At 46.1% G+C, this 13784-nt stretch overlaps 1 protein-coding gene across 6 annotated transcripts in view; it reads left to right on the top strand.

The window, feature by feature from the left end:
* Nucleotides 1–13282, top strand: part of RHOBTB1 (Rho related BTB domain containing 1) — a 68024-nt gene extending 54742 nt beyond the window's left edge. For 5 of the 6 annotated variants that reach the window (XM_027091888.1, XM_027091892.1, XM_027091890.1 and 2 more), the window contains 4 exons: nt 5835–5985; nt 9083–9171; nt 11802–11907; nt 12450–12884. In XM_027091888.1, the coding sequence (XP_026947689.1) occupies nt 5835–5985; nt 9083–9171; nt 11802–11907; nt 12450–12619 (516 nt within the window). In that variant the 3' untranslated portion in view covers nt 12620–12884. Of the gene's footprint in view, nt 1–5834; nt 5986–9082; nt 9172–11801; nt 11908–12449 lie in introns of all 6 variants that reach the window. The other variant, XM_027091887.1, reaches the window with a different exon arrangement.
* Nucleotides 13283–13784: the final 502 nt, after the last annotated feature.

Raw genomic sequence — 13784 nt, 5'->3', positions numbered from 1 at the left:
GACTCTCAACCACTGCGCCACCAGGGAAGCCCCTTCACTGTCTTCCTAATTCTGCCGTTATGAGGAGTTATGAGGAGCTGTTGTCGCTCACTTGTTCTGTGTGAGCCCCATGTGCTCCTGTATCCTTCCATCCTCACAGCTCTCCTTGTCCCTGAAAACATGCTCAGCTGTATTTTTTAACAAATGTCACCAGGCAGGGTACTCTCAAAATCACACCGAAGCAGGGCAGACCGTCTTCCAGAAGGTGGAGACTGAAAAGTGTCTTTAGTCACTTATGTCCTGGGCTCAGCTCTGCTAGTAACAGATGGGGGAATCTTAAAAAGCCACCTCCTTGTGCCTCGGTCTCCTTATCCGCAAGACGGGGGATGCACTAGGTCACGCTCAAGGTGCCTGGAGCTGCAACTCTCCGAGGCTGCGCCCTGATCTGTCTCAACTCTAGGGTTTGTCAACTCTAGGGAGACAGTAATGGAGCAAAGGGTGACTCCTCTGAAAGGCCTCTTGGAGTGCTTGTTACATCTAGTAGAAGCCACTGGGTAACCTGTCAAACGCTGGCCCTGTCTCCAAAAGAGGGATATTCTTACAGCAGAGCAAGCAGTATCTTGGAGACCCTGTATCTCCACCTTTTTACGAACTGTTGGAAAAGACAGAAAAATTCCCTTCAAGCGTTTCTAACTTTAGTCTAGAGGTAGGCATTTTTTCTGTCGAGTTTTGCAGGTATTTCTTAACCATCTTTTTTAAGAAAAAATAAAACATGGGGACACAAGCTTATTGTCCTAAGAGGCTTGTTATGCTTATCTCAGCATCTCTCCAAACTTTTAACAGAAATACAGAAAACAATAGCTAACTTTTCCAAGGTGGGGGGGCCTCACACCAGAAATCCGAGCACTCCCTTTGTGACCCAGACGCCTGCATTTGCATCCCCAAGTAGGGAAACAGAATCCTAGAATCACAAGCCAGGAGGGCCAGCTGTCACTAGGCCACCCTCCTGCTTCCAGAAAAAACTACAGCTGCTCCTAAACCGACCCCCAGCCAAAGACTGTCTGTTGGGGGAAAAGATGTTAGAATTATCCGGATGACCTCTTCTGGTGTCTGCCAGCCTTTGTAAACCAGGAGGTCCTTGCCTGTAGCTAAATGAAGTCTTTCCTGGGCCATCAAAGGTGTTTGGGAGCATCGTTACTGAGATGACAGCAGCTGGTAGAGGCCACCCAGTGAAGAAAGGGCTTGAGGCTCAGATCCCCCAGCTCCCCTACGTAAAAAGCTGAGTGGCCTTGGGCAAGTGACCACCTTGCTGGGCTCCAGCCTCCCCATCTGGAAAAGGCGATCGTAAACCCGTAACGTGGTTGTGAGGTGTGACAGTTGATACTTGCAAAGCACGTCGTAAGCGCTAAATGCAAGATGACCTCAGTCCTATTTGGATGCCGGTAGCATTGATGATATTCCTTCCCTCTCACTTCCAAGAAAATTGGGGGAAGCCACCAATTCATAAAACCTCATCCAACTGGCACGTCGCCGACTTCAGTAATCTCCTGAGATAAAGAGTCCAGAGGCTCACTTCCCTTCTTTTTCCAGCTCTCTGAAGTGCGTGTCAAGAGTGCCGCAGATAGCCTGCTCTTCACGCAGCAGAGAGAAGTTGATCGCGGTCAGGAGCCCATTGTCCCACAAAGGGACGCTGTCAGAGCTGACCTCACAAATGCTAATCCCCTTTATCCCTTCCCAGAATGGACTGTAATTGTGTCCAGATTAAAATGTGCGGGAGAGGTGACCAAAACAAAAACTTGTCAGCGATGTGAACCACACGCGTACGCGGCGCCACGGCCTCTCCCAGGGACGACACCTGTTTAGCTTCACCCTGCCCCCCACCCCCTAAGGACCAGGTCACTCACCATTGAGAACTGCAGCTGAGCCTGACAGGGATGTAGAGATTCAACCCAGCTCAAGAGACAAAGGCCCTGGAACCAAGCAACCGAAGGTCTGTGCCAGGGCACCTCGTATACAAAGAATGGCATGAGCTGTGGATATGTCCAGCCTTTCCCGCCCTTTCTCGTGATTTCCAGGGTGGACTGTAATTTACATAGTTATGAACTCTAGTCTCAGCTTGACCTTGGGCAAGAGTCTGACCCCCTTTAGACCTGTGTCCTCATCTCTAAAACGGGGACCGCAAGAGAACCTTTTTCAAAGGGCAGGTAAGGCACGAGGATACGCGTGTAAAGCATCAGATTTGGTGCCTAGAACGTGCAAAGGCTCAAGGAGTGTCAGTGACTATTATCCTGGAGGACTCCTGTTAAATTGTTTCCATGAGGAGCTCAAGATCTTTGTCCCCCAAAAGCCTTCAGGTAACAAGCCCCCAGTTCCCTTCCTAAACTAGCGAAGTGTAGTAGAGACGGTTATGGGGGTAAGAAGGGGCATTTGGTTAAAGGCCCAATAAATGCTTCATGGTTAATTGAGGCGCGTATTCACATGGGCCTTTTCTTCCTAGGCCACCTTTTAACTCTTTGTCTTCTGAAAATCTGACATCCTCCACAAAATCCAGCCTCTTTTTTTTTTTTTTTTTTGCATTAATAGAATTCACATGCATATCCAGAAAGGAATAAAATATGCCCACTGATGTTCCTTTAACTTTTTTTGTCATTTAATATTTAAGAAGACACTGTAATTTACTTCTGTTTTTCTCATTACTTTTAATGTAGCAGTAAGCATAATTTTCTCCCCAGAGGTACTCAGCAAGTGGTTCATTAAAAATGCATGGCCGGCTTGTAGGAAGCAATGCTCTGGATCTAGAATACTCTCTCATTCTCTATGAGACCATCTCTAATTATAAGCCTGATAGTCTGAGCTGATCTTCACAATTAAAATTTTAAACCAACTAAACTGGAATATGGGTCGTTGTTTAGGGTAGCATTATATTCTTTTATTTTTTAAAGCTACATTCAGCAGGTAGGGCACAACATTTTTAATTCCATTTCTTGTATTTGTATTATTTTTTAAAGTTCTATAAAAACGGTCGCTCTGTTGCTATTCAGTTCATTATAAATGTTGAAATCACAGAAACAGCCTTTTACAGAGAATCAGCATTGAGGGGGAAAGAAATGCATGTTCTGAAAGTGTTTTAGTTTTTTCTCATTTGCTGGTTACTTCGGAGGGTCCCTAACATTATTTGCCCCAAAGAGCCATTGCTTTAAAAAAAAATGTCAGTGTTATATTAAGCAAGAAGGAAACAGTAGGTCATGGATGATTCCAAATGTCAGAATGCTCTGAAGACAGTGGAAGTGTTGGGCCAGGGCTGCTTGCTGGAATCCACTGTCATCTCCGGCCGCCAGAAACAACTTCTTTCCATTTAGGATGTCCATTTTGCCATGACTTAGAACGCACTCTTAGCAAAAATTGCTAAAGTCATCTGGGTAACTTCAAAATCCGTAATCTCAGTGAAGAGAAGCTTTAGATGTCGTCTATTCCAAACCTCTCCCATGTCACGGATGAGGAAACTGAGGTTCAGAGAGGATGATCTGTCAAAGGTCACAGAGCATTTTAGCAACACCTCTCTGGGCCTGCCCCAGCCTCTTGCCCTGTCCTCCAAGCCATTATTTTCAGAAACAGCAGACATCTCCATCCCTGAGAGAACAGGTGCTCACAGGAAACTCTGGGACTTTTTTATATTGATAATCACTAACACTTTAGAGCACTTAGCACTTGGTAAAATGTATATATTTTTACTATCACAATGGCCCAAATCTTAAAGTTTCACAAGTTAATTAACCTTCAGTTATCTAAAAGGGGTACTAATGCAAGCACCATTCTAGAGAAATGAAATTTTGCCATATGTCATTTGCCATATTTGCCATAAATAAATTCATGTCTGTATAAGATAAACGCATGTGTACATAAACATATAGACACACAAATATAACCAGTGTTAGAGTCACTGGAATAGCAATTACAATACAACAGCTTCTTTATTTCAAAATGATATAAGTAATAGTTTCTACTTGCCAGGTTTTATTTATTGTAGAGGTTGTGCTAGAAACTTGAAATGATCACGCTTGTCAAGTCATTGATGGTAGTAACCCATGCAGCTTATTAATAGAATCATAATTGTTTTCCCTCCGTCTGAGAGGGGAGGGGGTAATTTTCTTAATATTTCTAGGAGTTTTTCTGGGCCCTCTTTGATACACTTAGGGAAACTCCAACTGTCTGAAAGGATATTCCCTCTCTGAAGTGGCTGGTGTCTATGCAGGAAAATTATATAGATGGTTGCTATAACCTAAACAGTTCTGCAACCACACCGCTAGAAGACTGCAATGGCCACAAGGCCCCTGTAGATTGTGGAGGCATTTTATGTGTGTGTGTGTGTGTGTGTGTGTGTGTGTGTGTGTGTGTGTGTGTATATACATATATATACACACATACATACAAATATATGGAGAGAGATTAGATATATAGTATAGATGTAATCATATATAATATACAGATATAATCATATATAATTCATAAATCATATATAGATATATATTTTTCTATGCTGTATAGAGAGGTTTATTAAGTACCAGAATGAAGACGTGTGTGACTGTTCATCCTTTTGAACTTAGAAATCTAATTCTAAAAAACTGTTAGTGAAATAAGGTGCTGTAGTGTAGCTTTCTTCCTTACCATGAAGGGTTTCCAGTCCTACACAGCAGTTCTGAACATAGACTTCAGAATCATATTTCCTGGGTTCAGATATCAGCCCCAGCCTCCTAGCTCTGTGACCCTGGGCGCTGGACTTAACCTCCCTGAACCTCCATCCCTTTATCTGTAAGATGGTAAAAATAAAAGTCTCTTCCTCCTAGGGAGGATATAAGGATCAAAACAGATAATGCATGTGGAAAGCTTATTAGCACAGTACTTTGTGCATAGGAGGCCTTCTATTGGGTTAATTCTTATCGTCATTCCAAATAGCAAGCACTAGGGGCACCATTCCGTGTTTTGCCAGGGTACGTCTCGTGGCGTTAGAAACCTAAAGTGAAGAATACCTGCTATAACGTGTATATCCCTGTTGATCCAGGCCCAGACATTCAGAACTCTACTTCCCAGGCAGTCCCTGGCTCCCCAGCAAACTCTAGCGTGTAGGAATATGGGCAACAACTACAGGTACTCAGGAAGGAGATTAGGGGGATCCTCCAGGGAACACTTCCCCATTCCCCAGCCATTCCCCTAGATGTCCCAAGCACAGGTTTCTCTGGATTCTCTGCTGATACCTGATAATGTTCCAGTAGTTCTATGTCTATGTCATAGGAAAGATAAAGTGTGTATGTCATGCTAACATATACTTTTCAATTTTTTTTTATTGACATAGAGTTGATTCCATGCTCGCATTTAGTGAAAGGTTGGAATCAAGCCAGTCACTGTGGCAACTAGGGTGGCTGTTCATCCTTTGTTTTGACATCTTAGAGAGCTGGGCTCTGTCATGTGTCAGCAACAGTGCAGTGTGCAGCTCCCCCCAACACCTGTCATGTTGCTAGGAGATTTCTTTCCCCACAATCGAGTATTATAAGGTACTTGGCAAGGAGGGCCTGTAATGTCATCCATTTACAGCCCATTGGTCTGATTTATAAGCCCAAACAGCCATTTAAAAATTCCAAATCAGGCTGTCAGGCAGCCCCACTTTTTTGTCATCTACAAATCAAACGGTTATGTTTCAAGCCATAAATAGTAAATGACTTCTCTGCACAGCCTCAAAGCAAGGTGTCCCAGACTCACTAACAGTGAATCACACAGTGGGGATATTTCCAAGCAGTAGAGCCTGAAAATGTGCCCACTGCTTTCTTCAGCAGAACTTACCTTTTCAAATAACCTTTCAGGTATATCTCCCGAACATAAACAAGATGTCAATGCAGGCGGTACTGGATTATCTTTATACCAAGCAGTTGTCACCTAACTTGGACCTGGACCCACTGGAACTAATTGCTTTGGCAAACAGATTTTGCCTGCCACACTTGGTCGCGCTTGCAGGTAAGGCTGATGACTCAGGGCCGTGCGGTGTCTGACTGTCATATTTATCAAAATCGCATTTAAGCAAAAATAAGATTTCCAGGGAATAAAAATTTATTTTTTAGCACCCAATATAGGACTGCCTGGTACAGGGTGATATGAACGGATCAAATGTATCAGACAGCCCAGTTCAATTCAGCAACTATTTTTTCAGCACCTACTTTGTAGTAGGTCCTGCTGATGCACATTTAAAGCTAAGTAATGCATGGCCCCTGCCCCTGAAGCCCGTGCTCTATGCCCTCTGCCTCATTTGTGGGTGGACCACAGAATTGGAAATTGGAAATTCCATTTGGAATTGGAAATTCTGTTGTGTCCATTTATCCCCATAATATGTGTTCAGACACAGCGTCTAAGAAAGAGGCAGGGGACTTCCCCGGTGGTTAAAAATCTGCCTGCCAGTGCAGGGGACACGGGTTCGATCCCTGGTCCGGGAAGATCCCACATGCCACGGCGCAACTAAGCCTGAGTGCCGCAACTACTGAGCCTGCATGCTGCACCTACTGAAGCCCACACGCCTAGAGCCCGTGCTCCGCAACAAGAGAAGCCACCACAGCGAGAAACCCACGCACTGCAACGAAGAGTAGCCCCTGCTCGCCTCAACTAGAGAAAAGCCCTCGCGCAGCAACGAAGACACAACGCAGCCACGAAAAAAAAAAAAGAAAGAAAGAGGCAGTAGGAGGCAGTGGGTAAGAACATAGGCTACAGATCCAGATTGCCTGGGTTCAGATCCTGGCTCCACTATCTACTGGCTGGCTGATTTCCTGCTTGATTTAACTGCTCTGGGTCTCAGCTTTCTCTCTCTTTAAAATGGGGATCATAATATTCTACTACAGAGTTACGAAGATTAAATGCGTTAAGAGATTATATATATAGAAAGAGAGAGAGAGGCCTTAGGAACAGTGTCTGGCACCTAGTAAGCGTTATGTAAGTGGTTTTCTTAAAGCTATTTTAGAAAATGTTCTGACATTGTCAAGACCATTTTGGGAAAAGGGGAGACTTGCATTAACTTCACAGAATCTTATGTATCATTTCTAGACTTGCTCAGTTGGTGAGCCAAAGCAGGTCAGAATAAGATACACGCTTCCGAATATTGTTTTTCTTGAATTTAAACCTTGTGCTTTATCACCAAAGGTTTCGATTAGCAATAGGGTGTTTATTGCTACGTTTAGTTGACTCCTGTTAACCGTGAAAGCAGAATAGTGCCTGTTTTGCTCACTGGCTTATCCCCTGCACGCAGAAAAGTGCCTGAGCATGTGAGGTTCTCAGTAAAGATTTGTGGAATCATTAAATGAAAATGAATGTATGAACAAACCAACCAGTCATATCTGCCCTTGACTTTCTGCCAGTGTCTCTAGAGAAAAGATTTACTTCTCTGTATTCCAGGTTTCTACTACACTCAACCAACTGGAGATCAAAGTTTTCTCCTTACCTCCCTTCTTCACCAGTTGGATAACAAGAGATGGTTGAAGTATTGCTATTCATTTTTTTAAACGGTTTTTAACCAATATACCTGAAGTCATAGATTCAAATGAGTATTGCTGCTAGGAGGCTGCAATGGGCAATTCTTTTTTTCAGAAGTAAGAGTCCCAAGCCATTTGACTATCTAGTTTTTACAAGTATTTGTCCTTTGAAAACAAATTGAATTTTTTTAAATAGTCAAAAGTAATTTGGAGGCAAATCTGTTGAACAAGGTTTGCAATCAATCTTGAAGTAGTGCCATTTTTGCTTAAATATTAAGTGTGGGGATGAAAATATGGAAGAAACTGACCCAAAGAAACCTTCTTGTGTGAACTATAGACTTCTATGTATGTTTACTTTTCTTATTAAATGCTATTATTAACTATTATGATTATTTAGTAAATAGCTTCCTAAGGTGATTCCTTTAATCCTTTATATAGTATTTGGTGTGTAGTATAGAGTGTTTAGACCATAGTGTTTAAAAGTCGGTTTCTGGGGTGAAAATGCCTTGCAAGGCAAAGTGTTAAATGAATATCAAGAAATATTGCAGTTCCCTAAAATTTAAAACCCAGTGACTGGACTTCCCTGGTGGCGCAGTGGTTAAGAATCTGCCTGCCAGTGCAGGAGACATGGGTTTGAGCCCTGGTCCGGGCAGATCCCACATGCCGCGGAGCAACTAAGCCCGTGCGCCACAACTACTGAGGCCACGTGCCACAACTACTGACGCCCACGTGCCACAACTACTGAGCCCACGTGCCACAACTACTGAAGCCCATGTGCCACAACTACTGAGGCCACGTGCCACAACTACTAAAGCCCGTGCGCCTAGAGGCCCTGCTCCAGAACAGGAGAAGCCACCGCAGTGAGAAGCCTGCTCGCCGCAACTAGAGAAAGCCCATGCACAGCAATGAAGACCCAATGCAGCCAAAAATAAATAAATTTATTTTAAAAGAAAAAACAGGGCTTCCCTGGTGGCGCAGTGGTTGAGAGTCCGCCTGCCGATGCAGGGGACATGGGTTCGTGCCCCGGTCCGGGAAGATCCCACATGCCGCGGAGCGGCTGGGCCCGTGAGCCATGGCCGCTGAGCCTGCGCGTCCGGAGCCTGTGCTCCGCAACGGGAGAGGCCACAGTGGTGAGAGGCCCGTGTACCACAAAAAAAGAAAATAAATAGAGGATTCTAGGCAGGTACTGGCCTGTCCAGAGCACGCTCCAACAGAACTATGTGCAGTGATGGAAACTTCCTGTGTCCGCATTGGCCGATACACATGAAATGCGGCTTGCGTGGCTGAGGACCTGAAGTTTTTACTTGGTTTACTTTTAATTATTAATTTAAGTTTAATAGTTTCAGGTGGCCAGTAGTTACCATATTGGACAGAGAAGGTCTGGAGGACTCTAGATATTTCAGAAGGCGAACAAGGATCCCCGGAGTCGCCGGTGCACTGGCTGGAGACCAGGACTCCCCGTGCTGAAAGGCGCGCGGCAGAGCGGGCCCTGGCTTCAGTTCACGTGGAGCTGTGACCCGTGCTTCCTCCCCTCGTGGCTGCTCCCGGGCCACGGCCTCCAGGCACTAACTTTCTCTCGCTCCCTCTCTCCTCCCCAGAGCAGCACGCTGTCCAGGAGCTGACCAGGGCCGCCATGAGTGGTGTGGGCATCGACGGGGAAGTGCTCTCTTATTTGGAATTGGCCCAGGTTTGTAGCAGTTTGCCTTTCACCTTTTCAGTGTGTTCAACCAGTTCGTTTAACGCTGATGCAACATTCCGCTGTTGCATCTGTCTAAATAAAGATGTCACCACCGAGTCACAGAGGCCCCCCACTGTGTGCAACGAGAAGATCTGAGAGTTTTACGTTTCATGCACGGTTCACCCTGCTGGGCTTTGTTTGAATAAAACAACAAGGACCCCACCCACACGCCAGCCCCCTTGTGCCCCCCTCCCCCTGCCCCGAGGCACCAGCTTCACATGTGGGAGAACAACTCAGGGCATGGGAGGAGAAGGCATTCTCTCTCCTTCCTTGAATTCTCAGACACGGATTGGCCGAGATCAGACAGTTTCTAGAATTTCGTGAAGTCCAGTGATGGATGCCTCACGTCTCACTGCAGCCCTCCTGGGTTTTTTTTTTACATCAGTACTTGTTACTGTTGACGTTGTGTTTCCATAATCCCCATACACACTTGCCCCCTTCCTCCATAGAGGGTCTGAGATCCAGCCTCGGCTTGGTCACTACATAACTTACTTAATGCACAAAGCTAAACTCTGCCTCAGTTTCCTCATCTGTAGGAAATAAGGATGGTAATTCACACCCTGTCAACCTTACAGATTATTTTGAGAATCAGGTGGGAGAGAATGTTCCAGAAAGAGCACCAAAGAGAGGAAGCCCTTTCATAGTACAAGGCACGTATGCAGAGTTATCTAGTCCCTGGCCTAGACTTACTGGCGATGAGGTTACACTGTGAAGGAACTAAGAATAAACTCTTTCGTTTTTTCTGTGGCCTGTTAGGTTTGGCTTCCTTCATTCCCTTTCTCAGGGCAGTGATTCACTAAGTCTTAGGTCAGGCAGTTTCAATCCAGATTTCTCAGAAGGGAAAACGGTGGACCAGGACTTCACAGCAACCTGCTCACTCTGACTTAACATTCAACAAGGATTTGGTATTTTCTCCCCCTGTACCAGGCACCACCCTAGACGAGAGGACATGGAGATACAAACAGGGTAGATTCTCTGCCCTTGGGGCCGTCCTAGGCCACTGAGGGAAACAGACACAAGCACAACTTATTAAAATCCAATGTGAAAAACAACCTCACAGAGGTTCCAGTTAAAACTGAGAGCAGACATCAATCACAAGTCAAATCAGCAAGCCCCCATCAACACTGTCCAAAAGGGAATTTGGGGGTGTTTTGAAACAGGCCTGGAGGACAGCTTATGACCTGTGCCCTCTCCAGTAAGTATTCCTCCTTGAGAACAATCAGATGACCCAGAACTTCATATAGGGCCAGCCCACTTGAGGTAATGATTTACAGTTGTGTCTATTTGTTTGCTGTGTGTTCCCACCCCGTGACCTCCCCCGACCCCGCCCACACATACACCCTGCAAAGAAATAATATGATTCCTGCTCATCTCTGACAAGCCGTGGCAGGAAGAGTTTAGGACAGAGTCTCCCACATCTTAGCTCATTTGTTAGACCCTAACCCAAGAGGTAAGTATTTAACAGTCAGCTTGGGGACAGGTGGGACGCTGATCTGTTGCATTTTCCAGTTTCTGGGGTGTAAATACCCCTACCTGGCCAACTTTAACAACTTGAAGTCACCGAGCTCCGTGATGCTCTCGAGCAGGTACAAGCCAACGCCAGTACCGCACTGCTCTGCTCTGACTTGCAGAAGGAAATCTATTATCGAGAGAAGTCGGAAGCACCTGCTAGAATTGTCTGTCCTGTTGGGCTTGTGATCTGCAGAGAGTTCCTTGAGTTAGTTTCTGAGGGCGTTGGCTTTCCTCTTGGCCTCTGTTCAGGGCACTGACGGGGGCCCTGGAGGAAGCGCACTGTAGATTTCAGGGGTTCACCTGCTCAAAGAAACTTCAAGAGCAACAGACAACAGAATGGATGCCTGAAAGGGGCCTGGACAGAAAGAGTGAGGGGTGGGGGGACCTGCCAAAGTGGGGGAGGGAATGGGGAGTGGACTGTGGGTTTTTGAGCATCGGGTGTTTTGCAGTCACGGCTTCCTCAGCTGCCACTGTCCTGAGCGTCTGCTCAGAAAGGAGAGGGTGGATCGAGGGTCTGGATCCCTCCGTCCCCGCCCACACTGCCTGCTCTTCTTATGTAACCAGAGGACAGGTGGAGGACAGGCACACATGCCGCGTGCTCCTGCACTGATCTTTCGTGCTCCTGTTTTAGATCTCTGGCCCCAGCCACCTGAGCTTCGACATGCAACACGGAGGCTTCTGTTGCCGGGGCTCCTTAAACGGAGATGACATCGCTGCTTTCTCCCATGGTCTGGTGCCTTCCAGAGGCCACGGCCACTTACCATTAGAGGGCAGGTGGAAGGGGAGAAGAGGAGGGCAAGGCATACTTTAGACTCCTGATCTGATACAGTGATTATTTTTAGCGCACATATCCCAGTGGGGGGTGGGGGTGGGGGAGTGTGCCGAACGCTTCCGCGTGGCTGGCGTCGGAACCGTGGGCAGAGTCAAAACCGTGTAGTCAAAACAAGAGGTTTCCGAATTAGTCATCTGGGCCCTTTATTTCTTTGACCCGTCCTGTGGCTTTTTATTTCTTTGTAGCCCCTCTTTAGAAAACAGAGTCTGACCCCCTTTTGGTCACTTCCCTGCAGTTTCACAACGCCCACCAGTTGGCCGCCTGGTGTTTGCACCACATCTGCACCAACTACAACAGTGTTTGTTCCAAGTTCCGCAAGGAGATCAAATCGAAATCTGCAGGTGAGGCCGTGCGGTCCCCATCTGTCCAGTTCCCCTCACCTGTGACTGAAGGCTTTACCTTCACTGCCCTCGAGAAGGAACGCGGGCAGCCCCCAGCTCATGGAGAATTCCTTGTGCGGTAGTCACAGATTCACGTGACGTGACCCAAGGAATTGGAGGTTGGAAGTCATCTCTGGAGAACTCCACGGCCGGGGGGATCTGGGCGGAGGGGGCGGTCAGGATGCCCTGCTGTGGAGCGAGCAGAGATTGCTGGCTCGCCCTTGTCCAGGGAGGCATGCTTGGGAGCGAGCTTACGCTCTGAAGTGAAGGGGTCCTGGGTTCAGGCTCTCTGTGTCCAGCTGTGTGATTTTAGGCAAGTGATTCTACCTCTCAAAACTCTGGTGTCACAGTCTGCCACTGGCCCTACCCACAGTCCCTGCCCATTGGGTAGTTGGGATGAGCACACGATAATCATATATAAGAAGCCTAAGCACAGAACCTACTGGCACAAAGAGGCCATGAATGAACAGCAGGTATCACCATCTGCATCTTTCCTTCCCCAGACAACCAGGAATACTTTGAGCGGCACCGCTGGCCCCCTGTGTGGTACCTGAAGGAAGAAGACCACTACCAGCGTGTGAAAAGGGAAAGAGAGAAGGAAGATATTGCACTAAATAAACATCACTCCAGACGAAAGTGGTGCTTCTGGAATTCATCTCCAGCGGTCGCCTGAGGCAGAAGAGAAAAAAAAAAAAAAGGAGAAATCTGACACACCACTTTTCAAAGCACTGCTGTAAAATCGGTCTTACTATTAGAGATAAGGTGTAGTTCAGGTGGCAGGCGCTGCTCTTCCTCCACTTTCATGCATTTATCTGTGTTGGGATCAAAGCACAAGCTCACCATCCATGAGCCTGGACAAAAAGGGAAGTTGACGCCCACTGCATTCCTTAAACTTGTATATTTTTTTGTTAGAAGGCTTAATAAACTTTAGTCCGTTATCTCATTTCTTTTTATACAAAGGAAAAAAAAATCCAGCTCTCATGTTTCGAATTCCAAATTGGAAAATATTTTTATATGGTCTCTTGTAAATGAAAATACTGTGTATTACTTTATTTTACAAGCCACACATTAACCATGAAGTCGCCCTGTGATTCTCTTTGCCCATGTGATCACCAAGCATTATTACTTAGAGGGTTATCCTTCTGTCGTGAAGTAAAGGGTTGGAATGAAATTCCCCAAAGTGCAAGTCAGGGAGTGTTTCATCTTTGTTCTGCTGAATAGCATCGGTATAATTACAAAGTCCACTCCAAGAATGTGTAATATTTACGATATTTGCCATGTAAGTGCTAGTAATTATATGGTTATATGTGCCATGTAAAATATAGTGATATCACATCTTCTGTTGTATAAAACATCTAGATTTAAGAGGACAATCTTTATAATCATTAGAAGGGCTTATTAAATCCCAGCATTATCCAGGGCAAACTCTCTGGTGGACCTGAATACAGAAGATACCGTAAGAGCATTGGTGTTCGGATTGCTGTATTAGGACGTACATCTCTCAGTGTTCCTTGATCTTGCCGTGTTTCTGCATGCAGATTCTCCACTGACTTGAATCAAGATGGACAAGGGAAAGGGTCCCCGGACTCTGTCCCAACGTCTGCAGGCTTGTCACACCTCCCCACTGGAAACAGGCTTCCTCAGGTCTCTCACCTGCGGCCAACTTCACTTTGTAAGACCCATATTTTTAACTCTTCCCAGGGAAAACTCATGTTGCTGCAGAAGTATACCAAGGCAGACCACCCACCCCTGCTGAAATTCAGCGGGGCCTGTGAAGGCACGAAGCTGGAGGCTGGGTCGTCTAGGGTCACTGCATTCTCCAACGAAGATGGGAATTT

This window comes from Aethalodelphis obliquidens, unplaced genomic scaffold (genome assembly GCF_003676395.1).
Source record: "Aethalodelphis obliquidens isolate GAN/ISIS:26980383/991018 unplaced genomic scaffold, ASM367639v1 scaffold73, whole genome shotgun sequence".
Taxonomy (NCBI): Eukaryota; Metazoa; Chordata; class Mammalia; order Artiodactyla; family Delphinidae; genus Aethalodelphis; species Aethalodelphis obliquidens.
This window is presented reverse-complemented; position numbering and strand designations above follow the sequence as displayed.